At 41.0% G+C, this 18,933-nt stretch overlaps 1 protein-coding gene across 1 annotated transcript in view; it reads right to left on the bottom strand.

The window, feature by feature from the left end:
- The window catches only part of LOC149321646 (ubiquitin carboxyl-terminal hydrolase 4-like), a 46,255-nt gene that overhangs the window by 21,656 nt on the left and 5,666 nt on the right, over nt 1–18,933 (bottom strand). Inside the window, exons 5-13 of the mRNA XM_089526154.1 lie at nt 18,570–18,715; nt 17,419–17,480; nt 12,742–12,882; nt 9,473–9,590; nt 8,551–8,724; nt 6,484–6,642; nt 5,025–5,249; nt 3,294–3,377; nt 1,907–2,001 (exon numbers count right to left, since the gene is read on the bottom strand). Coding sequence (XP_089382280.1) covers nt 1,907–2,001; nt 3,294–3,377; nt 5,025–5,249; nt 6,484–6,642; nt 8,551–8,724; nt 9,473–9,590; nt 12,742–12,882; nt 17,419–17,480; nt 18,570–18,715 — 1,204 coding nt within the window. The remainder of the gene's footprint in view (nt 1–1,906; nt 2,002–3,293; nt 3,378–5,024; nt 5,250–6,483; nt 6,643–8,550; nt 8,725–9,472; nt 9,591–12,741; nt 12,883–17,418; nt 17,481–18,569; nt 18,716–18,933) is intronic.

The raw sequence follows: 18,933 nt of genomic DNA, 5'->3' as shown, positions 1-18,933 counted from the left end.
TAAAAAAGACCTCTTAAGATATCTAAACCCTGCTTAAAAATAGTACTTTCCAAATAACCATACTGTCAAACAGCTGAATAATGCTTACTCTCTTAGGCGCATTACAAACGTGCACAAAGTACGTGCTCCACGCGTGCTAGGGTTGCGCGAGAGCGTGCTAGGGTTAGGAAGCGGTGTTGCTTCCACATGCCCCTAACCCTAGCACATGCGGAGCATGTACAAAATGGTGGCGCCCGTTCCACACAGGGGCCGCCATGGCTACGTCACGACCGCGCCACCTCCAAACGGGACAGCGCGGAAGTGACGTAGTGGGGCCGCGCGAGGGTGCCTGGGGCGCCCTTTCCACGGCCCCGGAAGGAGCTCCATTTCGGAGCTCCTTCCACCTTTGTGTCGCTGGGCGCAGCCTTTACATGGCTACGCCAGCAACGCAAAGCAGAAAGGGGCCAAGCGGCCCCTTTCTCCTGCTCCCTGCTGTCGCCGGGTGTCCTTAGGGCTTGAAGCCCCAAGGACACCCCTTTCCAGGCCGCGGGGAAGCGGCCTTTTGCCGCTTCCCCGCAGCCTGGAAAGCGGCCGATCAGGGCCTCAGAGGCTACCGTTGTGGCAGTTGAGGCCCCGATCCGGCGGGGAAAGGGCCGGTTACAGGCGCGCCCCAAACAGGCGGTCTGTAACGTGCTTTAGATGCCTTTTCCTTAAATCTCTAATAAAAAATGCTGAATTAAACTTGATCAAAACTGACCTAGCCCTTCACACTAAAATGTGTTCAACACAGATTCCCAGAAGAAAAGTACAAAGTACAATTGGCCCATCTTATACATGGATTTTTTATACACAGATTCAAGCATCCACAGTTAGAAAATGTTCAAAAAAGTATAAATTTCAAATATCAAACCTTGATTTTCCATTTTTTATAAGGGACATCATTTTACTATGTCATTACATTTAATGGGACTTGAGCATCCACGGATTTTGTTATCCACAGGGGATCTTGGAACCAAACCCCAGCATATAACAAGGGTCCACTGTAATGCTTCTTTGGTGTTAGCGTAATCACTTTATAGGATTATGCATATAGACAGTATCTACAATTATTACTTACAGAGATATTGGATATTGCGAGAAACAGGAAAATGAGCACAGAGCTAGTTTTCCAAGATCTAACTGTTCAAGAACTTCATGTGTAACAGCCCAATGTGATCAATAATTTAACCTTCTCATACATTTTTCAACTGCCAGTTTACAAATCAGTAGAGGGCGAAACAGGCAGCCCCAAAATGGCGCATTGGGGCCGCTCTGACACCGCTCGCCCCAGTGCCATGGCAACCGCACACTGTGGCCCCAATGTGCCCTGGAGCTGACCCAAATAGGAATGGAAAAGATCCGCTTCTATTTGGGTTGGTAAAAAGCCACCTTAGGCAGCCGCACTGCAACCCCAGGGTGGCTTCAAGCCGGTCCGGGGTGTGCGTGCATGCAGTGTTAAAACACCATGCCCCCGGAGCGTCTTGAAGCTGCCCCTGTCTGAACGGCTGGGAGACTTCCAGATGGCTTTGGGGCATGCAGTGTGGAAACACCACACCCCTTAGACGCTCGAAAGCCAGGTTTTACAGCTGGTCTGTTCAGACCCTATGTCTCAGTACGCAGATTTAGCATTTCATGCGGCATCATTTTAATGTTTACTAGAATCTACTTGTATTCTCAAAAAGGTGAAGGCCTCCCAAATAAGTTACTTAGCAAGTGGTGCAGGCCAAATATTATCCAGGTCAGAATACATCACAGTGTAAAAAATACTAGAATCTAGATCATTAGAAGTTTGGGGAACAGTATCTTATTTTATCAGTGTAAAAAACCAAAGATAGTATAGCCCGTTTAACTCCCTTTTAACTGTTCTTTCCAGAAAGCTGGAACTCACACAAAGATGTTGTCCTTTGGCATAATATGGCTCAAGCCTTCATCCATTTGGAAAATTTTGTGAAATCTGTGATTATAAACATCTGTCACCACCATCTGAAATAGCAAATATTTGAGACCGAAGTGAGAAGGGAATAACGATAATCAAATATGAACAACAGAATAATCTAGTAAACTCTCTCTGTCATTTTGCCAGTTCCTTTCTCTGAAATATAGCCTACAGCAACTGGTATTTATTAGTGGTCTCCCACCCAAGCAGTAACCAGGGCTGATCCTGATTAAGTTCCATGATCTGAAGCCTTTAGGGTATTTAGGCAGTATGTAAGAATAAATCCCAAAAATGAAAAAATATGAGTTGTAGTGCTTTAAGAACTTGTTCAGCAACAGGTTCCTTTAAGACTTTTGAGGGGCACAAATACACAAAAAACAGATGTCCAAATCCATATGTCTAGTAAGTATTTCCACCCAATGTTGGCCTTTTAATTAGCATCAGAGTAGCTAAAAAGTCAGAATAAGATTCTCTGAAGGACACTACTGCCTGCTGGATCCTGCCTGTCTCTTTTACTTTCTTAATCCCTTGGTTCTTATCCAACTCAATTTCCCAACTAAGCTTGTCCATCATTATTGGGTGTAGCTTGATATACAGAGTTTAAACTGAGATTATGTTGGGCTATTGGAAGCAGCAGAAAGCAGACTGGAACGAGAACAAAAACAGGATTTCATTCGTCCACTGCTATATTCAACTTCGTACCCCTCCAGATTTTATCGTAAAAATCCTAGGACTCAAGGGTCAAGAAGACATTCATAATATTGCGGCCAGAGGCTGCTTCTCCTGCAATCGCCTGGAGACCACAGCAACTACATGGCCCGCTTTTAAAGGTTCTGAATAGGCCACAACAGTCCTGAATGGGCCGCCATCAATGAGTGCTTTTTCCACGCTCCTTTCCCCGGCAGCCTGAGGGGAATGCGTTGTCTGTATGCCATACCCCTGAACTGGCCAGAAGCTGCTCTGTTCTCCCTGTGACTTTCGGGCCTCCATCAACAAACAGGAGGCACATTTCAAAAGTAGTGCTATACATCTTTTTTAAAAGCAAACAGGAAAAAAGACACAGAGAAGGCAGTCATGCTCACCACATGTTCTTATTGGAAAGTTCATCTGAGATGTAACTTTTTCATTTAGTATTGCAAACAACATACAGTAAGTAGAGTCTGACTGTTCACTTTTTGACCTAAACAGAAGTTTCCAAAGCCCTTTAAAATTATACTCAGAAATAATAGCCTTGTAAATACGAACAGGATTTCTTTATAAAAGTCATTTACATACATCTAGAATCATCCTACCAAACAATATTTTTGCACAAAATTTTGTCAGTCATATTTATCCTTACATTTTCTGCAGGGATCCCAGAGAGTTGTGAGAGTGCATCACATAGGTCAGATACACCCCCCATCATTGGCACCACGACTCGGTACTGGAAATGAACAGAATGTAAAACTTAGAATTGGCCAAATAAGACCTTACAAAAAATAGAAATTCTAGACAAATTTTTTTACACCAATAACCAGTTCTGCTACTGTTAAGATCTTGTTAAGACTCAACCTTGAGAATTGGAACTTTCCCCCTGCAATGTGGGGGATATCGAGGAAACTGCTGTGAAGAGAAGAGAGCAGGAGAGAAGGCTTCTCTTTGCTCTTTGACATTTAAAATAAATTTGAGGGCCTCTTCCCCGCCCTCAAAAAAAAAAAAAAAACAAAAAAAAAAAAAAACCCAAAACCAAAACCAAAACCAAAACCAAAAACAAAACAAAACAAAACAAAACAAAAAAACAAAAAACAAAAAAAGAAAGAAAGGAAGGAAGGAAGGAAGGAAGGAAAAAAAAGGAGGGACTGGCCCATGGATCTTTTCCCGCACACCTGATCTCAAATCTAAAGGGGAGCTTAGGGGACAATTTCTGAGGGTTTTCTGCCTCAGTTTACCTCCAGAGAAGCCTCAAACTCCCTGAGAGGCAAAAGCTTCCACTACACCTCATTCTGTGTTATTTGGTGTACGTTTTGCTGAGGGCCACATACCTCACAAGGGGCCCAGGGGTTTAGAAGGTTCACTGTGAAGAAAGGCTTGCTGGGGCAATTGGGCTAGCCTGCCCCCACAACACTATGAGCCCCAGCCAGAACTCCTGTACCTGTTTTGTAGCTTCACTAAAGGGGACACCTTGCTGTTCCTTGAAAGACAGTATGAGTAAATGGTAGGATTGCAATACCCATTAGCACTAGCCAGTAGAGGCAGTGGTCAAGGATGATGGGTGTTATATTCAAATCATACCTCAAAGCCTACACACCCTGGCCATTCCAGCTTTCTCTGATCTTGCTTCAGGGAGATACAAGTGGGGTTAAAAACCAGCTTTGAAAAAAGGAGTAGAACACTTTGAATCATGTTGGGCTAAAAACGAATGACTGTGATTCACAGCAGTCATAGACAGAATGAACTGTGGATGGGTAGGGGTCTGAGATTAGTTACTTAGGATGTCCATATTTAGAGGTAACAACAACATTTGCTAAAAGGTAACAAGTAAATTAAGATGTAGTAAGGGAGAAAGGAATTCAGAAAAAATTGAGGACATGAGGTTTCCATTCACATCTTTTATACAGTGGGGGCAACATCATTCAACCACTTTAGAACTGTGCAAAGAAAAGACCCATGGAGTGTACTGGTTCCACTTGTGAGACACAGAGGAAACCGCTATGGAAGACCTCAGTCCTCTGGCAGGGGCACCTACAGAGGGGGACTCTTTCAAGTATACAGGTCCTAGGTCATTTTAGGGCTTTTAAAGCCATCATTAGCACCTTGACCTCAGATCAAAATGAACAGACCATGAAGATCTTTTAGAACTGATATTATATCATTTGCGTGGAGCACGAAGGAAGCCCAGAGCTCATCCCCATCTGCCCATTAGAACAAAAATAGTACTAAGGATTCTTGGTACGTATAGGCTGGATATGGGAGAAGGTCTGTGGGGGATGACACCATGAGTTATCATAACAAATGACACCAATCCTAGTGACAACACTGCTTGCAGAGTAGATTATGTTTCTGGCAAAGCCTAACACAAATCTCTACTTACTTGACAGGGTTTGCGTTGTGGATCTGCAAAAACCAAGAACACCTCCATCGTTCGATCTTTCTTCATGGGCAATGGAAGGGTTAAGTAGCAAAAGGGGTCAAAAGTCACTGAAATTTTAGAGCATTTGGGACAGACTAATGTAGATTTGAAGAGACCATGAAAAATGTCTACAATGATGGAGTCATTTCGTAATCGATGATTCTCCCAGGCTTCTTTTGCCACCACCTATAAAAGTACAACAGGTTGCTCACAATCAATTCCACTTGCATAACTTTTCCATAGCTGAAGAAACTAAAAGACAAAATCCTTTGAAGACTGGGAAGGACATAGTACGAGAGAAACTAATGTAAATGCCAGAAATAACAAAGCTCTGCAGAGTTTGGGACAGAGTTATCTGATAGACTGCCTTATCCCCTGGAATCCTGGATGGGCTCCGAGACCTTCTGAAACTCTACTGGCAATGTTTAAAACACTTTGGTGGGAACTTTAAGAAAGGGCCTCTCCTAGGGACTGTTCCAAAGATCTGGAATGTCTTACTAAGGAAAGCTTGACAGATCCCTTCTCTAATGATCTTCCACCAACAGGCAAGGACATTTTTATTTACACAGTACTTTGGTTCATAAGATGACTTGTAAGAATGTTGTCATTTGTTTTAGCTGTGAGGGTTTTTAAAAATACTTTACCTGGCTTGTGTTTGCTTTTTAATCTGTTTCTATTCTTTTTCTTCTATTTTATCATACTATGGCTGGTTCCTCCATCTGGATGACATATGTCATATGTTCATTCCTTTACTGATATTTTTGACACCAGGTTAGGGAAGATTAAAGAAAGAGAAGTCTGTCTTTTCAAATGTAGCTATGGCTTACCATCAAGCACACATGGTATGACAACCCTCAGGCTTGCTTTTAAAACTGAATCCAATTCCCTATTGTATCTGGTCTCAAAGAATTCGAGATAACTTAAACTATCTAGTTAAAACTGTTAAGGAAGAAATAAACAGTGATTTATGAACCATATCTGATTGTACTGACTAGAGCTCAACTATCTAGTTAAAACTGTTAAGGAAGAAATAAACAGTGATTTATGAACCATATCTGATTGTACTGACTAGAGCTCAAACTACCCAGAGTTCAGAGATGAGTAACTCTGCTTAGTTCAGACATTACAAGTGCATGCTTCTGACCTCTTAGAAGCAAAGAAGGTGCATATAACGTGTACATGGATTGTGCCCACAAACTTAAATTGTTACTTCCAAATCAACCTCTGTAAGGGGCTAGTTAGAACATTTTTACACCAAAGGAAATGGTTACAGATTAGATTCTAAAATAAAATACGGATACATATCCTCCATATGGAAGGTAGGAAGTAAAGAGGATATGCAAAAAGGATTATTCTCTTTCTGTTGTGGTCTTTTACACTACAGCTTAACCTCAATATAAAGATTCTTTTAAAACTGTACCGAATCAGGCCTGCCATTAGCATCCTTCAACTCCAAGTATGGTTTCTTCTTTACTCGGTTTAGATCCTCATGTAAACCATCCAGAAGAAAGGACAAGAGCTCCTGGGAATCTTGTTGTTGGTACCCTGAAAACTGAGGAGCAAAGCGGCCAACTTGGGTCTAAAATTTAAAATAGAAAAAATATTTTCTTAAAAATTCAGTTCCATTTCATTAACAAGGGAGAACAGATGCTTCCAGAATCAATAAGAACTATAGAGACAATATGAAATATCCATCAACAAATGTATAATTAAAAACCCTAATAATACACTATTCAATTATATTATTTTGCTAGCAAAAGGCCAGTTGTGCTTGTGGTTGTACATTTTCAGATTTAGCATAAGGGCAATATCCGATATAGCTTTTATTGTGAGTGGCTGATCTTTTTATCTATGAGATGCACAGCTGCTATGCACAAATGCAACTACACTAGCAGGGAATTTCATTTCACTAGCACTGTTTTGGATTTAGGCTACAGACTCTTTCATTTAACTTTTTGTAATACAGTATCTTTTATATTTTAAGATAATGTAGGATTGCACTATTACAAATATTCTATTGTCTCAATGATTTTTTAATAAATGTCTTATTTATATTATTAAGTTTAAAATACACATAACAAATTATTTTTACTTCATAATTAAAAATAGAGTTGATAAATTACATTCAAAAAACTGCACATAAATGGAATACAGTGAAGGAAGTAGTTAATCGTAACCCAATTCTGAAGAATTAAAGGCAGGAGGTTGTACTATAGCTGGTTTTTGCCAGTAATACTAATGGCAAAATGGCAACAGGTTATTAATTCTCCAGCTGTATTGTATTCCCACATAATCTTGAAGGATGATCTCTGTCAGGAGCTGGATGGAGGGAAATGTACTAGTTGGTTCTGCTGAACCTCCCAATAGATAATAGTGTTCTTCTTGATTGCCTGGCTGGGATAGCATAATTCTGCAATTGTTCTAGATGTTTTTGGAAGGACTATATTGGAAGTTGGTGTTGGAAGACTCCAGTTCAACATTTGGCCCTGAGCAGAGGGGCCATGAAAGCAAGGGCTTGGCCTGTGCTTTCATGCTCCAGGTGCTAATCTGAGACAGTCCCTGGGCTAGCATACGGACAGGCAGGTGTTTACCTGCCGGTCCCTGTGCTAGCTCAGGCACCTGTTATCAGTATTCACTCCTTACTTTCCCCCAGTATCTTAATGTCAGATGCAGCAATGAGGGTCTCCTCACTAGCAAAGATATGAGGGAAGGTAAAAAGTTCAGGGGGAGTGTAAACAGCCAGGGTTTGCCGGGGGTCAAACTGTCCTGTGTTAGGGGCTGTTACCCCAGATAAGGCAGGATTCATCAGATTTGTGTCTGGTCTATCAGGATCTGGCCCAATCCTGGCCCTGGGGTTTCTGGCCTGCATTGTCCAAACAGGACAACACACGGCTGCGGGGAAGATGGGCCTTTTGGCCTGTGCAGACAGCCTGATGGTTTTCCATTGACAAGCATTTTTTAAAATGGTGACAGAGATGATACTGCATTTGTAATATAATTGTTTTTTAAACTAGCTGTCATAATTAGCAACTCTTATCTGATACTACCATGGTACTTCCAGTTATGGGAATTCTTTCTTTCTTTTTTGGTTGTAAATTTCACAGAATGCCAATATGATTTAAAGGAGTAAATCAAGTACTTATTTAAAACAAGTCAAAGTAATTCAGTGTACAATTAATTTCTGAAATAAAGATAATCTCATCTCTACATTCTAAGCAAAAAGCAAACTGACTAGTAAAAGCTTCAGAAGTCAGAAATATTCTAAGTAGAACTGGAGTGCATGCTGTTCCCCTGTAATTTGCAATATTCAGTAAAGCACTGAAGTGCTTTAATACTTGGGATTTAATACAAACCTTGAAAATGTTTGTAGGTCAGGTTAATGTTTTTAAGCTAAAAAAGTTAAAATAGGAAACAAAGTGTTTTCTCTAAGGATTAGCTTCCGAAGTTTCATACAGTATAACACAAGAATGTCACTTCCTCTACTTACTTTGAAAATGCGGGGGGCCACGTGTGTATATCTTCCGGACCATATCTGTTTGATGAGTTCTGCATATGCTTCTGCAATTTCTCCCCTCATTCCTAGAGGATTGTCTTGATTTATTTCAGCTTCATATTCGTCCTCCAAGAAGTACTCTGTCAGTGGGGGAGTATTACTCAAACACTAGAAGATTAAGAGAAAAGAGCTACATAAGCAAGGTAACCTTGTCAACACACATTTCTGTGAAAAAATTAAAGCAAAGATTGTGATCACATCAACATGACAATAATTTGCATAATTAAATAACAAGGTAAAGTAAATACTACATATGAATTTTGCTGAAGAATAAAACGGGAATTTTAGCTGAAAAGTTTTTAATGTTAAAGTATTTCCACCCAGGCTGTCATGAAACACTGCCCTAAAATAGCAGCTAACAGGTTTTAGAAAAACATGTAGAACACTATAGCATTACAAAACAGTGCAATTCAAAGTATCAGTCCATTATCAGTGCCTTTTCATGCCATTTTTTCAGGAAACTATACAAATACAGTGATAATATAGCACAAATATGATCTGGTACCTAGCACATTGTGGGGGGAAACCTAATCATTAGTGGGTACAAGAGCTTCCACTCTTCAGGAATGGATGATAACACATTTCCCTGGGACAGATAATCACATAGGCAAAATGCCTCAGGTTACATTCATGCTCCAGGTGAGATGAACCATTATCTGAACCCCTAAACAGCTGCAGCCAAAGATGAATTTGAGCTAGTTGGGCCAATGTACAGGGCAGCTTCCTAGCGTTTGTGCCCCCCAACAGTTAAGATTATAGTTTATCTATCTTAAAATTGTACATTTTTAGATAGGTAAACTATAAACCATAAGTAATAGAGAGACTGGAACCATAGATTTTTGAAGCAGCCCTTTACCTGTAATGCTGAGTTCATAAAACATGTATTTCCTAGGTTACTGAGGCCACAGAGGCCAGGCTGTGACTGTGGAGAGCTCTCCCTGTTGTTGTAGAAGTTGCAAGAAAGGCTAGAGCCTCTGCAAAAGAAGAGGCACCATTAAATCAGGTAAGCATTTTATGTTATAAAAACAAAGGTACAATCATAAAAAGGCAAGTGTAGGACAATTAATGTTTAGTGTACATTATGCTATCAAATCTGTCACTTAGACCTGTGAAAATAACACACATGCTTTTACCATTGCTTAAAGCTTTATACATCAAGTTTGGAAAGATAAACATTCACCATCTATTGCTCAGTGGCCAGAAGATCTTACTGCTTTAGCTATACATATAAAACACATAAAATGCATGATCTTCAAGAAAATATATTTTTGGAAATATCACCAACTTATATATGTCAGCATACTGTATGTACTACCCCTTCCCTTCCCTTCTCTCTTCCTTTTCTTCTTTTCTCTTGTCTTTTCTTTCCTGTATAATTATGCTTTTAAGACTCCAATAAAATTTAAGAAATGAAATCATTTTGGGAAGTGATCAGCCTGTTACTTTACTGTGCTACAAGCAGAGACTTGCATAAATGAATGCTACTCAAATATCTGTGTCCTGTCTTTTGCTTCGTATTACACAGAAGAAAACAGCCAACAATTCAAAAAACAATCCAAAAATCACATAACTAAAATTAACCTCCCAAAAGCTGAACCAGCCAGCCAACCACACAATCAAACAATTTTTAAAAAATCAGTACCTAACATCACAGGACCCTCAAAGCTCTTGAACACATCATTTAAAAACTACCAGGGAAGAAGGAATGGAAACTGCCCTCAGGAGGAAGTTCCAAAATGTTGATGCCACCATTAAGAAACAACCACTCACTATATGTCTGGCAGTGTGGAAACCTGGAGCAACGTATCCAATGTGTTGCTAGGTTCTTCTGTGCAGTCTTGAAGTAGCATGAATCCTAAATCTGACTATCAGTCCAACAAGAGTAGAGTCAATTGAATAAGATGGAACTTGGTTAGTGTAATTATGTAAGATTCACTGGGTCTACTCTATGTGAGACTAGCAATTAGATTTAGGCCGCAAATCCAGACTTAGACTATTTAAAAATCATGATAAAAATCAGCACTTTGAATTGGACTGAGAAACAAGTTGGAAGCTAGATTATTTATTCAATAGTCATTGTCTGTTCTAAGGAAACTGCAACAATTCACAAAATGGTAGTTATATAGTTTCCAGACACTTCTAAAAGGCTGTCTCATATACAAGATAATACAGCAGTCTAATGCTTCTAAGCTGCAATAAATTATGGTTAGGTTATTTTGCACCAGAAGCAGATGCAATCAGCAAATAAAGTTAATCTCTTTCCAGGAAGATAAAAAAAAACTACTATTGAGTATCTTAATTTGGGGGTTTTCTGACCCTAGTGAGAATTTCAATACACCGAAGAGTGTAAAAATGCCTCATGTGCACAGGAACACTTCTAGATGAAGAGTCAAGCTTATTCCACAGTACAGAACACCCAGATCCAGAAAAGTTCACATGAGATGTAACATTTGCTTTGAATTGCTCTCAGTCCTCAGTAACTATACAAATGCAGTATTGGTGAGATAGGTTTGTCAGAGCAATTTTCATCTGTAAGAAATGTACATAAAAGTGATTTAAACTCAGGAACGCTATTTACAACTCTCCATCTGACAACATCATAAAATCTCTAATCTGTAGGTTTAGTTCTGTGGAATTTCTTCAACAGAATGTGACTCAGGAGGATTAAAGTGTCTCATCTATTTGGATGAGAGTTAAGTTGAATGAAGTGCTCCATATGTAAGTTCGCCTCTTATTACAAAAAAAATTCCCCATACACAGAAAAACTGAATGTCAGAAAAGGGCACAGGTTAACCTCCACTTTCAATCTAAAGTTGTGTAGGATGAAAAACAAATTTAACCTCTGTGGAAGGACTAGGGGTAGCATCTAAAGTTGTGTCACCACTGTGTCCTTATAATAAATAATAATAATAATAATAATAAAATATTTATTTATATCCCGCCTCTTCCATTTGGGGATCAAGGCAGGTAACAACAGAGTTTAGGATACACAATATAAAAACAATAAAACCCACAAAACCCTGACCTAACCCTTCCTCCCAAACTATAAAATTAACATAAAACATGATTAAAATATATAACAATGCAATTATGATATGGAATGTTCATTTCCACTACTCTTCCATACAGTTGCTTGCGTCCCTATCCCCCCGCACAACTACCCCACTCTGGAGGGTCTCTAAACCTGCGGATCAGATGCAGAAGGAGTTGTAGGAGGCTGCAAGGAGAGATGAGATCAATTCTACTGATGGATACTGCTCTACTGACGCACAGATAACAGTATTACTGCATACAACCTACACCTCATTATCTTGCTATAATGTAACAATCCCTTTCCTACTGACTAGCTTTTGTTTTATGATTCAGCAATATATTTTTAAATCATTCTATACTCTTGAGGAACTTGCCAAAAGACAGTGAAGTAACAGCACAGGCGGGACCTGATCCTGGCCTAAATCTAATGCTAATGAGTTAACCAGATTAGATCATAAATACCTTAGAGCAGGTCTAAAAAAGTACAGCTTCCAAGTCAATTAAAGCTATTTTGAAGCCCCTAGGACACCCCAGCACCCCCCCCCCCAATGGAGAAATAAAATGTTGCCCCATGCCCTGACAGGCCAGGGATCCCCAAAACATGGTGAAATACCCTGTCCCTTTCAGTGGAGCGATTACAGTGATTTTTTTAAAAAACTAAAATATTTGAGGGAGGTGCAGCCCTCCAAAGTCCCATGGGATACCAATGAGCCCCCCTCCCAATCTTGGCAGTTACCCACCCCTGCTTCAGTCTGTTATATTCTTACAGCATGTATTTTTGTCTTGATTATAGCAGGCTGCAGTGTTTTTACATCAGCTACTGTATAATACAGGGTTGTTATGAAAGAAAAAGAAAAACAGGCATGTCTGAATAAAATAGTAATTGGCAAAGAAATGCTACCAGCTCCATGAAATGCAAGCTAGAACAATTAGAAGTGGTACTGTGTTTATATACAAACACACACAGCTAGCTTACAAACAGGATAGACATGACTCCCTCCAGGGCAGGACCTTATTTAATAAAGAACAGAATGTATAAAGGCATTCAGAGAAAGGAATTTACATAAACAACACAGACATTCTTGCCCTTACCCTTTGCCATGGCTGGAGTTCAAACCATAGGAGTTATTGCTATCACCATTTGTAATGGCCGAAGAGGCAACTGCTGAGGAGCAAGAACTTGCTGATGATTTTGAAGAGGTAGCTAGACTTCTACTTGTTGCAGTGCTTGATCTGGGGAAAAAGAAGAAACAGTAATACTTTTCAGGTTCTTTTTGTGGTGTTGTTGTTTTCATTTTTCCAGAATAACATCTAATCTTTTAACCTGTTAAGTATTTCTGGATTTCCAACAGAGTAAGACAGAAAGACTGGAGTCATCATATCAAGAAGTGCATTTTTAATGAGACAGAACAAGTACTAGGTTTTCAGTTTCAGTCATTCTGTGTGAAAGTTTCCTACAGTCAAATACCAACCACATCTTACAGAAACAGTCTTGATTGCAGTAGCCAGTTTCAACATGGTCAAACACTCTGTAAAATGGCCCTGAGTTCAAATCTCATTTCCAACTAAGACATCTCTGAATCAGGGCTTCAAAAGACTCATGCTTAGGAATTTGGATTTCATACACACTGTATAGTAGACAGTATCATGCTACAGAAGCTGGTTTGCTCTTACCTAGAGCAAAACAGCTCCTGAAATCTTTATTTGTACTGTATACATAAATTTAAACCTACTTCCTCTTGCAGGAGCTATTTGGTCCCTGAGCTTGCTTAAAAATGCATTCTTTCTTTTAAGTGGTGAAAACTATACAACAGGCATTGGCAACATACGGCCCGTGGGCCAGATCCGGCCCACGGGCACCATAGGAGCGGCCCCAGGCCGACCCTGCCACCGATTGGGGCCGCCGGAGCGCTCCTTTTCCCCACCCCCTGGGACGGCCTCTGGCCTCCCAAGGGGGCGGGGGAAGCCCTGGGGCCACCGGAGCACTCCTTTCCCCCGTCCCCTGGGACGGCCTCTGGCCTCCCAAGGGGCCGGGGAAAGCCCTGGGGCCGCCGGAGCGCTCCTTTCCCCCGCCCCCTGGGACGGCCTCTGGCCTCCCAGGGGGGCGGGGGAAGCGCTGGGGAAGAAGGAGGAAGGAAGGAGGAGGAGGGAGGGAGGGAGGGAAGGAGGAGGAGGAAGGATGAAGAAGAGGAGGAAGGAAGGAAGGAAGGAGCAGGAGGAGGAGGGAGGAGGAAAGATGAAGAAGAGGAGGAAGAAGGAGGAAGGAAGGAAGGAGCAGGAAGAGGAGGGAGGGAGGGAGGAGGAAAGATGAAGAAGAGGAGGAAGGAGGAGGAAGGAGGAGGAAGGAAGGAGCAGGAAGGAGGGAAGGGGGAGGAAGGATGAAGAAGAGGAGGAAGAAGGAGGAAGGAAGGAAGGAGCAGGAGGAGGAGGGAGGGAGGAGGAAAGATGAAGAAGAGGAGGAAGAAGGAGGAAGGAAGGAGCAGGAGGGAGGGAAGGAGGAAGAAGGATGAAGAAGAGGAGGAAGAAGGAGGAAGGAAGGAGCAGGAGGGAGGGAAGGAGGAGGAAGGATGAAGAAGAGGAGGAAGAAGGAGGAAGGAAGGAAGGAGCAGGAGGAGGAGGGAGGGAAGGATGAAGAAGAGGAGGAAGAAGGAGGAAGGAAGGAAGGAGAGGAGGAGGAGGAGGAAGATGAAGACATGCAGTCTTTCTGCAGGTGAGACAGTGTGACTTTCCAAAGTGCATTTTTGTGTATTTTCAGTGCTTTTAATGCTAAAAGGTCTGCTTTTACAATGAGAGTGGTAGTGATGATGATATGTCAGTTTGTGGGACATGCAGTCTTTCTGAAGGTGAGACAGTGTGACTTTCCAAAGTGCATTTCTGTGTATTTTCAGTGCTTTCAATGCGAAAAGGTCTGCTTTAACAATGAGAGTGGTTTCGGCTGCCCCCTTCGGCCGAAAGGGCTCCTTGGAGCCTGTTCGGCCGAAGGAAGGGGCCAAGGAGGAGAGGGCAGGCACACGCCTCCTCCTCCCCGCGGGGCTTTGGCAGCCCTGAGGTGTCCTTTGGAGGACACCTCAGGCCTGGCAAAGCCCCAAAGACAGGAGCAGGGACCACGCGCCTGTTGCTCCTCCCCCTCACAGGCCCTTACTGGTTCTCTGAGAGGCAGCTGGGGGCCATGGAAGGGCAGGAGGAGCAGGCGCGCGCCTGTCACCCCCTCTCCCAATCCCCCCCTTCTAGCTGTCTCTCAGACAGTGGGAGGTTGGGAAAGGGAGCAGAGAAAGCCCCGTCCCCAGAGGGTGGAAGCTCCACCCCTGGCACACAGTCCCACCCACGGAGGGTGGAATCTCCACCCCCAGCATGCGGCCCCGCCCCCAGAGGGTGGAAGCTCCCCCCCTTCGGCTCCCCAGTTGTCTGAGGGACAGCAACCCGGCCCCCGGCTCAAAAAGGTTGCCTACCCCTGCTATACAAAAACAGAAAGCCACTAAAGCATGTTTAGAAACTTTGCAAGGAAATGTTAAAAAGAACAGATTCTGGCAAGGGGATCTGAGAAGGGAATTTTGTTGTTAAACTAGTTACAAATTATTACAGAGAATGTCTTCTGTATATTTTTTGGGCCAATTTAAAAAGTCATGTGATATAGTAGATTCATGTCACTCTTAAGAAGTCTTCAAAGGCAGCTCCATGTATAAACACACTGCAGTAACATAAACAAGATGTTAGAAGAGTATGAAAGGCTCTCTTTCACTCTAGTTAGCACACTTGCCTAAACTTATGCAAGGTACCATGCAGGTACTTTTAAAACTGCTTTGGTGAAAATAATGAAATGATGGAAACAAAATATAAATATTGTTTGGCTTATTTGGCTTCCTTGATCTTGAAGCCAAATAATTCTCTCTCAGCACAGGGTCCTAGCAACAATCATTTAATTTCAATTGCCATTTAAAAGGAAGAAAGAAATTTGGCAACTAATCAATATTCTAATTTCTGGACACTGTCCCAGAGCTTTTAGGTTTTGCCTCCTAACATTTGCTTACTTATGTAAGTAATATTCCACCTTTCTCCAAGGAAGAAAGGGACTCAAGACAGCATGTCATTTAGTTGTGAAAAGGTGAGAAACAAATACTGCTGCAAACACCTCACAAAAGTTAAAAAATACCTTGTTTAATTTTTTTTGGAAGATTTAAAGTTATACATGATTGCCACAATGTTTATGGCAAAAAATGTGGTAGTCTTAGAATCTACACTAAGATTAATTATCTAACTTTCTTAGTTCTTTAAAAAAAATCTAATATTGATTTTTATAAATATGCACAGCTAAACAAAGTTGATTCTGTTGATACTGCAATAGCTCCTCATGCTTCAATGGAATGGAATTACTCTGATGACATAATGCCTGACAGCTGCAATTCTATCATAAGAAGTTTATTTTACTATACTTGAGGAACAGAATTGCAAACACATAGCTCCAAAGTAGCCAAAATGCCATTAGGAAAGACAGTTCAAGTTCTTTCCTGTCTTCCTCTCCACATAATTCTATGCTACACAATTTGTACCGAACATATAGAACGTTGTTTTTTGTGGGTTTTTCAGGATATAAGGTTGTGTCCTAGAAGAGTTTATTCCTGACATTTCGCCAGCAGCTGTGTGGCCGGCATCTTCAGAGGATTCTGGCATGGAAGAGAGTGGAGTATATATACTATTGGTCGAGAGGAAGTGACTTACATGTTAATCTGTGTACTGTTCTGTTGCTGAATGGCAAGGTCTCAGGGTGTCTATTTAATTAATGATCCATTATCTGCTGGGGAACCCCAATCATCCTGGGTGGTTTTCATTTGCATTTGCTGGGTCTTGATTTTGGTGTTTTTCAGGAAATAAGCCAAACTTTGTTTACTTTAAAGGGTTCTTCTTTCCTGTTGAAATTGTCCAGCTGTTTATGGATTTCAATGACTTCCCTGTGCATTCTGACCTGATAGTTGTTGGCATGGTCCAGAATTTCAGTGTTTTCAAACAGCATTTTAAGCCCAGTATGGTTTATAACGTGTTCTGCTAGTGCTGATTTTTTGACTGACCAGTCGGCAGTGTCTCTCGTGTTCCTTGATTCGTGTTTGTTCTGTTTGTTGAAACTCCCTATACCTGAACTTCACAATCCACCCCCATCGCAATTTGCCAACCACAACAGACTCCTACTGTAAAGTATTTTCAGAGGCTGCCCATCAGATCCTGGCATCTCCAGTTAATTATGGATCCAGTCCATTAGAAATTAAAACCAATATATAAATTAGAACCAATTATTTGCCCCAGCATTTTATAGTTCTTTACATGCTATTACTTTTTTAGTTGTAATACACAGATTCAGGGTGTTGAAAATGACTTGGCAATAGGCTCAATAAAGAATGAACAGACAGCTGTTTAAACAAACTGCTGAGCATTTCACTATCTCTTAAGAAAATGTATTATTCCTGTAACATGGAAGTGATTCATTTATTTAAGGCTAAACAAGTGAAAACACAAATGGCGAGCACACTCCTTATACTAGTTTTTCAAGCAAATGATTTGATGTTTCAAGTTAAAAACTGCCCGTACCATGACCAAATTATATTCCTCAGCCTGAAGGCTCTTTCTTTTGTTGTTAATGAAAAAAACAAAGATAATGATAACACAGTGGAAAGAATGAAAAATAAACCCGGATCATGCGAGGACAAACAATCATAATATCTCCCACAGCCAATTCTACACTGAGCCACTAAATAGAAAGTGAAAAAGCTAGATGCTTACTTTGCCAGTGAAGATTGTCTTGGCCAAGTACCATCTTCATTCTTCACTTCTATTAACACTACCTGGGGGAGAGAAAAAAGAAAAATAGATAACAGTGTTATGATCTTTGGTATACTTCACAAAAATACAAATAAATTAATGCTTCCAGGGGAAAGGATCATTGGAAAACAGCTTTGAACCCCAATGCAAGTAGCTCAAGGGAGATATAAAAGTCACTGCCAAACGTCTGGCCCAGCATGATTTACAAAACACTACCATTTAAGGAACAAGTACTTGCATACAGGAATTGTTTATTCTTTTATCTGCAGTTTTTGTAAATGTTGCATGTCTTTTCTCCAATGCACAGCAATTGCACAACATACATGATAGCATAAATAGCCCTACATCAAGGATGGGAACTGTATGATTCTCCTAATGTTGTTGAACTGCAACTCCCATAATTGTTCACTACTGGTATGCTGGTTATAGCTGCTGGGAACTGTAGGGTAACAACATCAGGAAGCCAGAAAATTTTAATTCCTGCCCTTCATGCAGGTGTCAATTCATCCAAACGGTTGCTCCACATGAGTGCTGGTGGGACATGGATTCAGCAGGATTCCCATGAGGACTAGAGTTTGTCTCCACTTGGCCCAGTACACTAGAAACTGGCTCAGGTTTTAGAACAGTCATTATGATTATGTAATGGATCCATTTGTTAGATCACACTTACAGTAAGCCCTCTGAAGTTACTGACAAACTTTAGCACTATTGATTGTTATGACTCTAATTATATCTGGATCCAAATCAATCTTTTCAAAAACTGCAACCTACTCTAACAGGTGACAGAGCGCATACCAGAATTTGTACAAGATATACTGTACAGTAGCCCTTCCATTTTTGTGGGGTTCCAGAAACCCCACCAAGTGAAAATGGAAATGTGCATATATTCAAGCTCCATTGGCTTGAATGGGGGTGTGCTCCTGCGGGCAAATGCAGGCATACGCCATGGGCGTGCACCCCAATGTTTCCCCCTCTGTTTTCCTGCTTGCGTATATGCGAGGGATGCAGATCTCAAGTCTGTGAAAAAGGAGGGGTGACTGTATACCAAAAAATTGCAACATCACCACTAGTACACTTTAGGATACAACTACCAATGTATTTAGATTTCTTACCTGTCCCTGGTAGAGACCCGCATCTTGTATAGTGCTGTCAAGTTTACTTAGCTGTTCATAAGTATTACTCATATATCTGCTCCACAGTCTAATTTCTTTTCCATCAGATATATTAAACTGTTTTCTCATCTCTTTTTCAATGGTAGCTGGTAAGACAAAAATTTTAAGCAATATATTTCTAGCAGGCGCTAATAATGGCTTATTCAAATGCAAACCCACACCACATCCTTTCCAGAACAAAATAAATTTAAAAGTACATGCCCATCCAAATTACTTTGTGCTATTATTTTTGGCTGAACCTATGCACTCTGGTTTTCTATAAATTTAATATGCTTGGGCCTTGAATTATAAAATGAAGAATTGG

This window comes from Sceloporus occidentalis, unplaced genomic scaffold (genome assembly GCF_023333645.1).
Source record: "Sceloporus occidentalis isolate IW3139 unplaced genomic scaffold, rSceOcc1.0.p SCAF_1, whole genome shotgun sequence".
Lineage (NCBI taxonomy): Eukaryota > Metazoa > Chordata > Lepidosauria > Squamata > Phrynosomatidae > Sceloporus > Sceloporus occidentalis.
The sequence above is the reverse complement of the archived record's forward strand: the minus strand, read 5'-3'. Positions and strand labels throughout refer to the sequence as shown.